General features: G+C 47.5%; 1 protein-coding gene across 3 annotated transcripts in view; it reads right to left on the bottom strand.

Moving 5' to 3' along the window:
- Positions 1-1,303: 1,303 nt before the first annotated feature.
- The window catches only part of EFHC2 (EF-hand domain containing 2), a 187,243-nt gene continuing 173,339 nt past the window's right edge, over positions 1,304-15,207 (bottom strand). For all 3 annotated transcript variants that reach the window (XM_039251909.1, XM_039251910.1, XM_039251911.1), the window contains 2 exons: positions 14,581-14,686; positions 1,304-1,811 (listed from right to left, as the gene is read on the bottom strand). In XM_039251909.1, coding sequence (XP_039107840.1) covers positions 1,710-1,811; positions 14,581-14,686 — 208 coding nt within the window. In that variant the 3' untranslated portion in view covers positions 1,304-1,709. The remainder of the gene's footprint in view (positions 1,812-14,580; positions 14,687-15,207) is intronic.

Raw genomic sequence — 15,207 nt, 5'->3', positions numbered from 1 at the left:
AATGGCTTGGCACTGTCAGCTGTCTTAAAAAAAAAAACTGGAATAAAAAAATCAAGTAGTCAAAATTAGGTTTTATGGGTAAATGGTCCTAGTACATAAATGGAATATTCTAGTTTATTGGAAAGTCCTGAGGGGTCTATCCTAACAATGGCACATGTAGAATTGCCCTAGGTTTATATATAGAGTTTATTGATTAACTTCAGTTAAAAAAAAAAAGAAGAAAGAGCCATTGTTGTCGACCAAATGGGGACATCTGAGTGCCAAGAAGGCAGCTCGTTTCTAGGCAGGGCGCCACCAGTGTGGGGTGAAGGAATAAGGGACAGAAGGGGCCCTTGACATGTCATCAGTTCCTCTTCCCCTCCTCAGAACAGTCCCTGAATGGTAGACATTGAAGCTCCTTTTCCATAGGATTCCATGGTTTCTGAGCACACCGGGCAACTCCACTTATCATACGTAAAACCCAACCCTGAAGAATGGAGTGAATTGGGGCAAACTTCTCTTAAGGAACTCACTGAGGTCCACGGTTATGAGGTCTTTTTAATGTTTTATTTATTTGTTCTGAGAGAGAGAGTGTGTGTGTGTGTGTGTAAGCAGGTGAGGGGCAGAGAGAGAGAGAGAGAGAGAGAGAGAGAGAGAGAGAATCCTAAGTAGGCTTCATGCTGTCAGCACAGAGCCCAACATGGGGCCTGAAGCCATGAACTGGGAGATCACGACCTGAGTGGAGATCAAGAGTCTGATGCCTGACTGAGCCGCCCAGGGCGGCCACGGATATGAGTTTTAGTCAAATATCCACCACACAACGGAAGTTCGGCTGAGACTTAAAATGTACGGGCCTAGAAAAATCAAAATGGAAGCAGGGAAAAGCAGGAGGGGAAACATGTTATCATCTGAATATTTAAACCTCTGGGGTGGGTGGTGTGTGTGGGGGGGGAGGAACGGACCAAAAAAGATCTCTCAAAACCCTCGGCATTCATGTCCCTAGATATTTTAAACATAATACATTTTTGGTCCTATTTATTTTAAGTTCACAGCTAACTTTAGATCTAAAACGGGCATTAAAATATAAATGCTGCATATGTTTCAATTTCTCTCCCAAATTTTTACGTGTGTTGCGTTGCAGGGTGTGTGTGTGTGTGTGTGTGTGTGTGTGTTTGCACGCGTGCGCCGTGGGGTGGGGGAAGGAGTCCTCATAGTTTTGCTAATATCAGAAAATAAATACATTTACTCTGGAGAGGTTTAATGATTATTTGGTAAGGTGGGTTGCTACAAAACTTAATTATAGAAGTAATAAACAGGAATCAAAGAGATTTCAAAAAATGTTTAATAGAATCACAACTTACTGCTCAGATAGAATTTGATTTGATATTGTCACGTACAGCTGTCAAAAATAATTTTCTTTTTGTGTGGTAATGAATCAAATGATGTTTGATAGAAAAGTACCAGAAGATTCTTTGCTATTAATAAATCATACATATAATAAAAATGTTTGACGTTTCTTTAAATGGCATTTTTAATCATGCCGGTACGTCAGCAGTATAACATGATGTTCTGAAATATGGAAATGACAAAAGGAAATTAGTTGTGATCTATGGATTTCAGTTCAGTATGAGCTTTGCTTTTTTTTTTGTTAATGAAATTATATATGGTGAAATAAACTTAGGAAAATTAGAGCAGGAAATCAAAGGGAGTTGACCAAAATTGGCATATGGTTACTCTTCCTCTATGCCAAATACCTCCTTTAAAAGTCTAAAATAGTCAACACGTTTTGCAGGAATAGGTGATGGCATCCCAAGCCACTTGTCTTCGCATTTCTAGAAAAAAACCAAAGATGGATAGAATTATAACCACATTTCAAAGTGCGGTTTTGTAAATGCAATACCCAATTGTTTCTCATTGTGATATAAGCTCTTGATAGATCCCTTCTTTTCCTTTTTTTAAAAAAAATTTTAAATGTTTTATTTATTTCTGAGAAAGAGAGAACAAGAGACAGAGTGAGCAGGGGAGGGGCAGAGAGAGAGGGAGACACAGAATCTGAAGACAGGCTCCAGGCTCTGAGCTGTCAGCACAGAGCCTGATGCGGGGCTCGAATCCATGAACCGCAACATCATAACCTGAGTTGAAGTTGGACGCTTAACCGACTGAGCCACCCAGGCGCCCCTAAGGGGTGTTTTTAAAAATTTGATTGTGCTATAGAGGGATATAATGCAAATATATGCATTCAAAATCACTCTTCATTGGGGCGCCTGGGTGGCTCAGTCAGTTGAGCACCTGACTCTTGGTTTCAGCTTGAGTGGCGATCCCAGGGTCGTCGAATCGGGCTCCGTGTTAGGCTCCGCACTGAGCGTGGAGCCTGGCTGGCTGGGAGTCCTCCTCCATACTCTTTCTCTCTATAATTAAAAAAAAAAAAATCACCCCTCCTTGATAGTTTTTTAAATAAGAATTTCCAATATGAAAACAATAAAATACATTAATGAATTCTTATCATTGCAGAGAAATTATCTGGGGAATGGAGTCTCTTAGGAAACAGGTCAATTCTAGAAGGTCCTTTCCTTATAGCTTTATTAAATGGCCAAAGTTTCTTGTTTTTGAGCAAGGAATCATGATTTAAAATTCTATCAATAGAAGAGGAAGAGACAGAGGGACTCTCACTGGAATCATGAAAACTCAAGAATTTGGAGATGAGAATTAGACTTACTAGCAATAAGCCAGACATGGGCAAAATGAAGCTCAAGTAAATACCCTGAGGTTTGAAATGAAGGATAATTTAAGAGGAAAAGACAGCAAGAGTCCATTTCTTTACATTCTTCGTTACTTTGAACTCCATGGCTCAAGCAGTGCCTTCTTGACCACTCCTGTCCCGCTATGCTTGCTCTCTAGAATCAGTACCACTTCCCTCCATTTGATTTCCCTTTGTCACTATTCTCTAGGCTCCAAGTCGGAGGGGCTCCTTCAGCCCAAATACCGGATTAAGTGCCACAGGCATATTTGCAGTGGTTAAGAAATCCAAGTGATGTGAGGGATAAGGTGTCTTACGTTATGTGAAGGAGACATTTTTGAAAAGCACCTAAGGACAGGGGGCTGGTTCCTAGGTGAACTGCCCTGGTAATTAGTGGGGGGTTGGAACTGTCATTTCTATCCTCCCCCGGACCTCCGGGGACAGAGCTGGCCATCACGAATGGCCAATGATTTAATCAACCCTGCCTCTGTAAGAGCCCAAAAGGATGGGGATTGGAGAGCCTTCTAAGTTGGTGAGCACGTGGAGATTTGAGGAGGGTGGCCGGAGAGGGCATGGGATCTCCCTGCCTGTTCCCCCTACTCTGCCCTATACACCTCTGCCACCTGCCTGTTTAGAGTTATATCCTTTTATTTATTTATTTTTTTAAATGTTTATTTAGTTTTGAAAGAGACAGGTGGGGAGAGAGAGAGAGAGAGAGAGAGAGAGAGCGAGCGACCGCAAGTGCAAGGGGCAGAGAGAGAGGGAGACAGAGAATCCTAAGCAGGTCCCATGCCATCAATGCAGAGCCTGATGTGGGCTTCAAACCCACAAACCGTGAGATCATGGCCTGAGCTGAAATCGATAGTCGGAGGTTAACCAACGGACCCACCCAGGCGCCCCTATATCCTTTTATAATAAACCAGTGATCTGGTGAGTAAAATGTTTCTCTGAGTTCTGTGAGCTGCTCTAGCAAAGTAATCGAACCCAAAGAGGGGGTGGTGGCAACCTCCCATCTATAGTCAGGTGACCAGAAGCACAGGTGATAAACTGGTGTCTGAACTAGGGGAGGCAGTCTTATGGGACCAGCCCTTCCACCCACTGGGACCTGATGCCACCTCCAAGTAGATCATGTCAGAACTGAGCTGAATTGTTGGATTCCACCCCCCCCCACCCGCTCCAGCTGGTGTCAAGAGTTGCTTGGGGTAGGGCAACCTCCCAGCCCCCACATTGGAATTGGTGCCAGAACTGTAGCCAGCCCCCAATCCTAGGGAGAGTTTCACAGGAACTAGTTTAAATGGACCAACAGAAATTAAATTGAGGTCCGAAGGAGGGGGGGAAGCAGGAGAGAAGATTTAAGAAACTCGGGGGAGGAGAGGCATCGATGAAGTAGAGGAAAACAGTATCTTCTTCCTAGTTTTGCCTGTAATTGGGGTCCATCTAAAGGAGTCACGTGGGCAATCTCTTTGCAAAATAGATTCTGGAAGCACGAGAGACCCCACACTCCCACTGCCGCACTGCTCTAATAAATCCCCAAATGTCCTACGTGACATGATACTGACGCCGATCTTGGGCAGGGAGTAAAAATATCCTCTGTGTTCACTGACATTTTATTCACGCTATTCTACGAGATGAGGAGAAAACTCCAGACCGTAGTGCATTCCCAGCAGTGCACGGAAGTTTTTTTTTTTTTTTTTTTTAATATTTATTTATTTCTAGGAGAGAGAGAGAGAGCAGCGTGAGCAGGGGAGGGTCAGAGAGAGAGGGAGACACAGACTCTGAAACAGGCTCCAGGCTCTGAGCTGGCAGTCAGCACAGAGCCCGACGCGGGGCTCGAACCCACGAACTGCGAGATCATGACCTAAGCGAAAGTCGGACGCTTAACCGACTAAGCCACCCAGGCGCCCCAATGCACGGAAGTTTTTAAGTGGAAGTAAGTGCATGGTAATTTTCCGACAGGAGAGCTCGTCCATAGCAGCGACGCCTTCCATCCCAGATCGGAGATATCTGTACATAGCAGGCTCTGCCAGCGGCTCTCCGGATCCCCTCACCCTTTCTGCTTCGGGGTGCCCCGGCCTGACTACCAACCACCACCACCTGCGTTCTTTTGCTCAAAAGCTTTACTTTGGCCTCGGGGGCCCACTTGAGCCAGCCCTGTGACATGCCACAGTGCCTGTAAATTCATTCTTCTCCCCCTGACGTCAGGAGCAGCCTTCATCCATGACTGATGGGAGCTGATGAATACCGCAGCTCCCTTGCACTTTGGGGAGGGGGGCGGAAATGCTAAGGTACATCTAGGCCACTGGGCTCCCCGGGTTTCCCAGAGGCATTAAGCTCCAGTCACCAAAACGTGTCACTAGTTTGAGAATGTGCCCTGCTCTTCATTCCTCACTCCCTTAACAGTGTCCCTTTCACCTCCTGCCCCCCAAATCGATCTACACTCATCTAGAGGAAGTCGAACAAAGATGCTACGCACTTTTGTATGTCCCCAAATTACTAACATGTCTATGAAAGTCACAGCACAGCTTGGAAGAGAGCAACTTCCTGACAAACGGTGCATGGAGCCAGTGTCTCCGATATGGCTTCCAGATAATTCCAGACGCTGTGCCCAAAGCTCAAAACAAAACTCAGTTTCACCTGGAGCATAAACAGTATTTTCTGGAAGAAGGAGCAGCCATGACACGCAGAGTGAAATTCAACAGTGATGCGAGACAGTGACGCCAAAATGGCCGGGAACCATTGTCTGCAAAGAAGGCCCTCCAGCATCCTCCAAGCCGGCTCTGACTACAGCTACTTACAACGTCAAACAAGTTGGCAATAAATTACTCGTTCATCAATGGCGGGGAAAAAGAAGGGAGCTGCCGATCTGTAAAATCATACACCCTTGAAGCAAAGACGGCACTGGCTGGAAACCCAGTAAACAGCAGCTGCCCAGTGAGAATCGCAGAGCTGTGTGTGAGCTCCTGGGCGCTGGATTTATTTGCTTTGACATTTTTAAAAGGAAATTTAATTGGATTATGTCTCCTTCTAGCTTAAAATTTTCTAGTGGAGTACTGGCCACCAGATGCATGAGGGGGAAAGACTGGGAGCCAATTAAATTCCATGCTTCACTGAAACGAGGTTATTTTTATTCCTCCCAAATGTAAGGCGGATGGAGTCATGTTAGTGATTTCACTGTTACTCCCTTCCACTTACTCAAAAAAAAAAAAAAAAAAAAAAAAAAGAAGACATTTCTATGGGAAATATCCATGACTTTGTAGACGAGTCCCGCAGCATTGATGGGATTGAAACTGTGGTTTTCCTAACTTTACCACCTTCTAACAGGTTGACATGACCTCGGAACTAACTAATGGACCTTGAGAAAACTGTAAAAACCAATTACATTTCAGTAAATCAGACTGCAATTTGGGGGAGAAATTTCACAAATAGTTGGTGAGACCGTCAAGAGCATTCAGGTCATCGAGAAAACCTGGAGGTTTGCTTATGTTCCTACCCACTTCTGTCTTCACTACCAGGCCCATATTTCCCAATTGCTTCCCAGTATCCTAGACAAAGCTTCGAAAGAACGGTCATCTGAGTGTAGCTAAAACAGAGGTGTGGCCTTTAAACAAGAAACCTTTCCTTGAGAGTACATTAACGGGCAAACAAGAGTTGTCAAGAAGAGCTGGGTTTTTGCTGAGCTTTAGGCTTCCCCAGACAAAGTAGACATCACCCAACGCTGTAAATCAAAGCGGATTCTGGTAGCGATCGTTCCCGACTAGGTTACTGTTTTGCGGTAGCCAATCGGCATGTGTTTATCAGCTACTTTTAAACTCTAACGAGAATGACGAATAGTCTTCCATTTTGACTGTTAAATTCAACCTCAGATACTAGAAATAATGGCTCATCTAAAGGGTTGGCACCCGCCCCTCACTTTAGCTAGTTTTGTCTTTACCTTTAGCAATGTCTTTGAGTCTCGGCTTCCTATCTAGAAGTCGGGAATGACACTCAGTTTGCTCAAGATCAGGACAATAAAATGCCACAGGATATTCCACCCTCTAAATGCCCAAAGAAGATCCTCGACAAGCGGGGTGTCCAAAGATGTATTCCAAGGGGAACCTGACTTGCCCTCGCTCCCCACCGCCAAGGCCACAGGGCATCCTGTCGCAGCGAGTGAGGGCTACAGAGCCAATTGCTAATGCCTTTGGCAGTTAACAGTGCTGATAAAATGAAGCCACATCCAATTTTTCTCAGAAATGTCAAAAGATAAGACGCCAGTCACACAGTGCAAGTTATAAAGTTTATACAAGAACCGATTGAGTGTTATTTTTTAAAACGTGACTTCTGAGATGAACCAGACAGGCTCTAAACAGCGGGACCTATTCTGCCAGTTTTACAGCTACCATCTGGGAACAAGCACAATAGAATGGAAATGGGGTCTCCAGGCCTTGACCGCGCCAGGGCAACATGCTGAGACCACAGATAGTCACATAATGGAGCGAGCGTTAAATTACAGCCCCGGTGGCTCGCCATGGGGCTGCCGTGGGAGCCAGGCAGGGGCCCTGCCGAGGAAGGAACTCCTGAGAATTCAGGCTACAGGCCACTGTCAATGGTCATGATGGGTGACACCCATCCAAATCTCTCACCAAAGGGCAGCAGCGGGACTAATCAAAGCTAGACCAGCTCCAGACCACAGCCCTCTCTGTAAATTTGGCTTGTTTGTTACCGGACCCCGGCCCTAGGAGCCGAGACCACCTAACAGGCCATCACATGTAGGGCACCCCCTCTCCCAGCAGACCACGCCCCAGGAGCTGTTGTCCAGACCTGGCCCCACACCCTGGCTGTGAGGTGGGCCGCCCGAGCCCAAGGTTATATTCTGGCCACAGACTGTGCCGGCTCCTTCTTGATTTGTCCCCAAAGATCCATTTTTCCGCCCTTTGGCACCCAGCTCACCGCCCGGGGTTGGGAGGCAGCCTCTGTGGATTGCATCGCTCCTTGAGCTGACTTGTTCTCTGGCTGCTGCGTGCGTCCAGCCAATGGGAAGCAGCAAGAGATCAGGGTACTGATGCCTCTTCCGCTCCCCGCCCCCCCCCCCCCCCCCCCAGCCTCCAGCGATACTGGCTCCTCTCTGTTTCTTCAGACCTAGGGATGGTGAAGTTTCCCGCTCTTGCTAGTCCCTGGGTACTCCGGTGCCCTGATTGGTTCCTGTCACCCTAGCCACTCCTCCGTCAACAGTCCCTTCATTAAATCCGCATCCCTGGCTCCTCTGAGCGTGCTGTGTAGGTTTCACTGAGGAACCTCACTGGTACGGGGACACCGCCAGCTCTGGCCCCCCTGCCGACCGCTGGCTTCCCCTGACTGCCGGACAGTGCTAGCGTCAGGGCTCCCCGCCACTGTGCTCTGCTTTGGAGAGAGGCCCTGTTGGAACTTCCTGAGGCCCTGCCTTTCCCACCCCCTGTCCCAGACCACCTTCCTGCTCAGCCCCTGGCTGGCCAGAGCCACTGGTCCTGTTCCTCTTTTTCGGCCCCTCTCTGCTCACTCCACACACCGCAGTTCAATCAGGGCAGGCTGGGGAGGTGGCCCAAAGCCCTACCCCATCCACCCATCCCATCCGTCAACAGGATCATGATCTCAGAGCTTTCTGGGTTACAGCCCTGAGTGGGGCTCTGTGCTGACAGCAAGGAGCATGCTGGAGATTCTCCCTCTCTTTCTGCCTCTTCCCTACTCGAACATTCTCTCTCTCGAAAATAAATAAACTAAAAAAAAAAAAAATGGGCAGACGACACGAATAAACATTTTTCTAAAGAAGACCTGCAGATAGCCAACAGGCACATGGAAAGATGCTCAACATCACTCATCACGTGGGAAATGCGAATCCAAACCACAGTGAGATATCAACTGTCACCTGTCAGAATGGCTTTTATAAAAAAGACAAGAGGGGTGGGGCGCCTGGGTGGCTTGGTCGGTTGAGCATGGAAATCTTGCCATGCATGACACCACGGATGGACCTCAAGGGCATCACATTAAGTGAAGTCAGTCAGACAGAGGACAATGAATACCATCATGACTTCACTTATATGTGGAATCTAAAGAACTAACCAAATGAACTCAGCAGAAACACTCATAGCTACAGAGAACAAACTGATGGCCGCCAAGGAGGGGGATGGTAGAGGGGATGGATGAAATTGGTGAAGGGAATGAAGCGGTACCATCTTCCCGTTATAAAATAACTAAGACAGGGATGTAATGTACAGCAGAGGGAACATAGCCAATACCATTGTACGGTGACAGATAGCTGGTAACTAACTAGGTGACCATTTTGCTATGGGTATCAGTATCGAATCACTATGTTGTACGCCTGAAATGAATACAACAGTGTATGCCAATCATTTTTTATAAAGACAGAAAAACAAGAGCTTCAAGAACAGCTGGCTGGCAAGCTATGATGTACCATCCGGGACCTCCTTGGGGAAGGACTTGGTGGCCCAGCTGCTGAGAGTCCCCAGCAGCAGTGGCCTCGGCTAAAGAGCTATCTTGGCTGTAAGGAGTCACGTTACCCAAGATCAGTCCCCTTCCTAAAGCAACCCACAGGGACAAAGGCCAAGCTATTGTGGCCCAACTCAGGATGGGTCTGAAAGGCCAGTCTAGCTCCAGAGCTGCCTCAACTGCTCCCTCTGTCCACTCCTTCCTCTCCGTTCCATACGTACTGATCCCAAGGATACTCCCAAATAAATATCCTGCACTTTAAACTCCACCCGCTTCTTGGGAACCCAACCTGTGACAGGCTCTGACGGGAGCATCTCAGGGCATTGTGGGATACTCCCAGGGCATTATGGGATAGTAACATTTCAGCACACTTACACGGTTCAGAAGGTACTGTACTTTGCACTACTGTTCGTACTGTAGCAACTCTGCGATACTGTGCTCAACCCATTCCCGCTAAATATTTTCACATGAGATTGCAGACTCGCTGGTAATATTCCCAAGCTATCTTATGTCCTCTTTACGAAACAATAACAAGCTTAGGAATACCAGAGTGCTGTGGACTCCGGGATCTAGTTACGTTCTCATGCTGAAGTTAAAGTGGTACCGTTTCGTACACAGTATGAATGCAACTGGCAGAAAAGAAATGGTCCCTTGCAAATGCCTCCCACAGACGGAACTGCTTCTAGGTTTGGTCAGCGGAGCTGATAAGAGGCCCAGAGAGTAAAGTCTTGCTGTATAGGAGTAACAACTGGGCGACCCCACTGCTGACGCATGGGCCCTTTTCTGATGATACATTCCTGTCCTGTTCTTCCACCTTTAAGGGTAGAGTCACTGACCATAGCCTTGGAAGCTGACTGCTCAAGGTCTGGCCCCTTCACTGAGGAAGTAAGACCTCTCCATTTTAATTTTTAAAAAATTTGTATTTGTTTTTGAGAGAGAGAGAGAGAGAGAGAGAGAGAGAGAGACCAAGAATGAGCAGGGGAGGGGCAGAGAGAGCAGGAGACCCAGAATCCGAAACAGGCGCCGGGCTCTGAGCTGTCAGCACAGAGCCCGACGCAGGGCTTGAACTCATGAACTACCAGATCAAGACCTGAGCCGAAGTCGGACGCTCAACCGACTGAGCCACCTAGGTGCCCCAAGACCTCTGCATTTTATGAATTATACTAATAGCTAAATATTTAAGTTCTTGCCGTGGGACAGGTTGAGTAACTTGCACAAAGTCACCCAGCTGGTCAATCACAGAGCTAAGGATGTGAACTCGAGTTCATGTGGTTTCACAGCCTCTGCTCTACACTTCTAAGGCACCTGAGGGTCCACGGCTCAGTAAGTGTCCCAGCAACAGAGTGTGTGAGGGATGAAATGGGGTAGGGGTGGCTAAGTGAATCTTTGGCCTTCTGACCTAGTGGCTCCTTCCAGTGTGGCTGGTCATCCTTCGTGGGCCCTTAAATCAATTTAATGGGTCACAAACTATATTCAAAAGAGAGAAAGAAGAGGGCTGGCGGGGGAGAGAGGCAAGGACAGGAAAAGAGGGAAGAGAGAAAGGGAGGAAAAGAGACCAAAAGACAGGCTCCCATTGTGGGACACGTAGTTAAAACAGTACTGTTCCACGAAACTTTGGTTCCACTGTGTACGTGCGTGCTGGGTTGCTATGAAAAAAGTCTTTCTTAGTCGGCGTGCCCAAAGATCATTAAATTTCATTCAAACTCAGCGGGAAAATAAAAATTAAAGTGATACACTACCACGATGTCAGAGGCAAAAATGTAAAAGTGGCCTGAATGCCTATCAGCAGAAAAATGGATGAATAAATGATTCTGTATCCATATTACAGCTAGTAAGGAATGGCTCAGGCCTATACGTATTAAACTTGAGTGGTTGCCATGACGAACTGTTAAGTAAGAAAAACACCACAGATAAATGCATGTGGTAGAATTAGATATTAAAAAAATTTTTTTAAGTTTACTTTTTTATTTTGAGAGAGAGAGAGAGAGAAAGAGCACGCACAAGCAGGGAGGGGCAGAGAGAAGGAGAGACAGAATGCCAAGCAGGCTCTACGCCCTCAGCGCACAGCCGGATGTGGGGCTTGGACTCCTGAACGGTGAGATCGTGACCTGAGCCGAGATCAAGAACTGGATGCTCAACTGACCATGCCGCCCAGGCGCCCCTAGGATCACATTTTTGTACAATAAGTGATGAAGCCCTCAACATACAGGCGAACATTTGGGTGGTGGGCTGGGTGCAACAGGAGACAGATAGGAAGTAAGGAAACGAACAACAAAGGCAGTCGCCAACTAGCACGAAAAGCGCGTGCATCACGGCATGCAGGACGCCACAGGGGAGAGAGGGCACGAGCAACGTGGGGAAGTTGAGGGGCATTTAGTACAGTGACTGCTTACCAAGTTGCGGGAAGTGCTCAGGAAGAGCCACAGGGGATCCTCCGGTATCAATGGCGGAGGGGAGCTGTTACCCCCACCCAGGGCTGAAGGGGTGGTAATGGGTCCTGAGGGTGGGGACTAGAACTAGAACTCCAGACTCGAGGAGGCGGTTAGTCCATGGGAAGTGGCAGGGAGGGAGAGGGTTTCTCTCCCCTCCCACCCGCCTTTCTCAGGCTGCTGCATGCCCCTGGCCAACCCAACGGAGGCAGGGCGGGGGGTGGGGGGAGCAGAGGGCTAGCAGACCCGTTGATGCAGCCCGTAAAGGTCAGCTGCCCGGGACTCAGAGCAGGGGAGGGGGGCCGGAGAAAAGTCCTCTAACGGGACAAATGGGTGCTACCCAGCCAGCACAGAACACCGTAACATGGAAGGAAAAGGTAGACTGTAAACGCCATCTCTCATTTTTAAGTACGTGCGTGGATAAGAATGAGAAGGTTACCAAAGGACAGTCCCGATCTGTTTTTGTGACGGCGTCTTGGGTTGTAGCGAATTAAATGCCAGATCCTCAATAATAATTATTATTAAAAAAGACGGTTTTTTCTTTGTCACAGTGGAACGGGCACTTGTACTTGCTGTTTTTCTAACCTCCTCGTCTCCGAAATGGGGATCGCAAGAGTCATCTACCTCCTCGGGTTGTTAGGAGGATTAAAGGAGCTAACAGATCTTTCTGGTCTTCGTGTTCGGCACACAGGAGATGCCCTACGTGTTTGGGGTTGCCATGGCAACAATGGACACCTGCCGTGTCCCCTCTCCAACCTGCCCACCATCCAGCCAGAGCAAAGCTCCCTTTAAAGGGAAACACGTGACCGTGTCGCTCTCTTCCTTGAAATCTGTGCACGGTGTCCAGAGCTTGCGGGACAATATTCAAACCTCAGCCTCACGGGTACCTCGAGCTCGAGCCGCCTCCTCCTCATGCCTTCGTGCCTTCATGCCAGTTACACCAGTTCCTTTGGGGTTTGTGCAGGCGCCATGCTGTCCTCCCTGTCCCAGAGCCCCTGCTAGGAATGCCTTTTCCATACCATGCCACGTTCCTCTCTCGCGCACTCGTACTACTCATCCTTCAAAGTCACCTCCCCTGAGAAGACTTCCTGGCCACCCCACCCCCCACCCCCAACGCCAGTCTAATTTCTGTTTTGTTTAAGCATTTTGTTTTAAGTTTTTTTTTTTCTGAGAGAGGGAGAGCGAGAGACAGCACGCCCATACAAGCAGGGCAGGAGCAGAGAGAGGGAGAGAGAAAGAATCCCAAGCAGGTTCTGCGCTGTCAGTGCACAGCCCGATGCAGGGCTTGAACTCACAAACCCCGTGAGACCAGGACCTGCACCGAAATCAAGAGTCGAATGCTTAACCGACTGAGCCATGCGGGCCCCCCACCCCCCAACCCTAGTCTAATTTCTGGGCGGCTTCCTCCTCGACCCCTTCCATTCCATGCAGGCTGGATCACACCATACTCCCAAATCCTGTGTGTGTTGAATCCCCCCGTCAGCAGTGGGGCCCCCCAAAGGCAGCAATGATGACCTTTCCTCCGGACACCAGCACTGAGCATATAACCTGCTCAGAGTGGATACCAACTCACGACTTTTCGGCGAATTAGATTTTTTTTTTTATGTCTTTATTTTATTTTGAGAGAGAGAGACAGAGAGTGAGCAGGGGAGGGTCAGAGAGAGAGGGAGACACAGAATCAAAAGCAGGCTCCAGGCTCTGAGCTGGTTGTCAGCACAGAGCCCGACGCGGGGCTCGAACCCACAAACTGTGAGATCATGACCTGAGCCGAAGTCGGACACTTAACCGACCGAGCCACCCAGGCACCCTGGAGAATTAGATTTCTAAGCGAATGAGTTAAGTGACTGAAAGTTGCTCTGCTAAGCCAAGTGGCAGAGCCAGAATTCGGCCCTAGCTATGCATGACTCCAAAGGCCACCATCCGGAAGGTTCTAAGGCTGCTGGTTGGGTGGCTCCAGAAGAGCGGCGGTGCCTGAGGGAACTCCCCAGGGCCCTAGGCCAGTTCAGGCCAGAATGAGCTGGTCAGCAGAGACACGGAGGACTAATGGCCTCCTTTCTGGGAGGAGCCATGAGACCTTTGCTTTATCAAGGGACTTTCCCAAGAAACTCAATTTTTGGAGCATGGTAAAATATAAACAAACAACCATCCACCCACCCGCTCCTTGAAGACAATCGGTCCGAAGAGATCTCAGGGAATTGGGACAATCCCACGATGTTAAGAGCACCATCAGATCGCGGGAACTTTGTGTTCCCTCACCAAGCATCTGTCTACTGAATTTTTATGGTACGTGTGGCTCCACTGTGACACGTGCATCCCCAGACTCTCCCGTGTCACCCACGGCCAACCTGTATCCCCAGCCGCAGATACACTCGGGATTCTTGACATGTGCACCATTTGAGATTTGCTCTCGTGGCTCGTGATGATGTTAGCAGAATCCCTTGATAACAGTGTTTATATCTATTTATAACTGTAACCTATTATCCTATTTTCCATATAATTGGATGCGACTGGAGTTAACACAAATTCAGCTGCGTAAGAAAAGGCATGCTCGGAGAGCGCAGATGTTCGCTTTGCATGGAAAGTGATTAGCCTTCACCGCAAATACTCAGGAATACATAAGCGCTTTTTCCAAAAGCACGGATGTTAACGCTTTATGTGGAAACAGAATGGTTAAGATAAAGGCTATTAAAGAATGCAAGGGAGGTAAGCCACGGCTGGTATCTAAACCAGGGGTTGATTGGGGCATCTGGGTAGCTCAGTTGGTTGAGTGTCCGACTTCAACCTGGGTCATGATCTTGCCGTTACAAGTTCGAGCCCCACATCAGGCTCTGTGCTGACAGCTCAGAGCCTGGAGCCTATTTCAGATTCTGTGTCTCCCTCTCTCTCTGCCCCTCCCCCGCTCATGCTCTGTCTCCCTCTCAAAAATAAACCATTAAAAAAAATTTTTTTTAAATAGGGGTTGATTGATTTTACCTCTTTAGTGAACGATACTCCTTCCAACTCGGGCATTGGATTCATTCTCCAGTTCAGCGCATTGAAGAATAACTCATAATTTATTTGTTTTTCGTCATCTTCGAACCTGAAAATAGAATTGTAGTATATAATTTGACTCGATCTGCAGAATTCAGGACCAAAAACTGCACCTTAAATGCTACCACGAAAGCGTAATGTCAGGATGTTTCAATATCTTACTAGGTTCTTTATTTTTTTTCTTTTTTCTTGTTTTTCTATTTTTCTATGAGACTGTGAACTCGTTGCAAGCAGAGATCCCACACAGCTACTTCACCGATGTGTCCCCACACCTAGATTAATGCTGGCACTTAGCAGGGGCTCAATAAATATCTGTGGCAGCTCCCACAGAAAGAAAGGAGTTTATTCAGTAACTGAGACCATTTTGTTCAGAGTATTGGAAGGTCCCTTTAATTTCATATGGTTGATCCTATAAGTCAGTAAAATAAAATCTCCTTGTATTTCTCAGATTGCATGCCTTTTAAATTTTAAAAGGGAGCCTAGATTCATTTTGTCTACTAAGATATCTTTAGGAAAGATAAAAGGTATCTTTATCATTTATTATCTAGCCATTAAAAAGGGTTTATTTAG

The sequence above is a fragment of the Hyaena hyaena genome, unplaced genomic scaffold (genome assembly GCF_003009895.1).
Source record: "Hyaena hyaena isolate Hyena2069 unplaced genomic scaffold, ASM300989v1 scaffold_402, whole genome shotgun sequence".
Taxonomy (NCBI): Eukaryota; Metazoa; Chordata; class Mammalia; order Carnivora; family Hyaenidae; genus Hyaena; species Hyaena hyaena.
The sequence above is the reverse complement of the archived record's forward strand: the minus strand, read 5'-3'. Positions and strand labels throughout refer to the sequence as shown.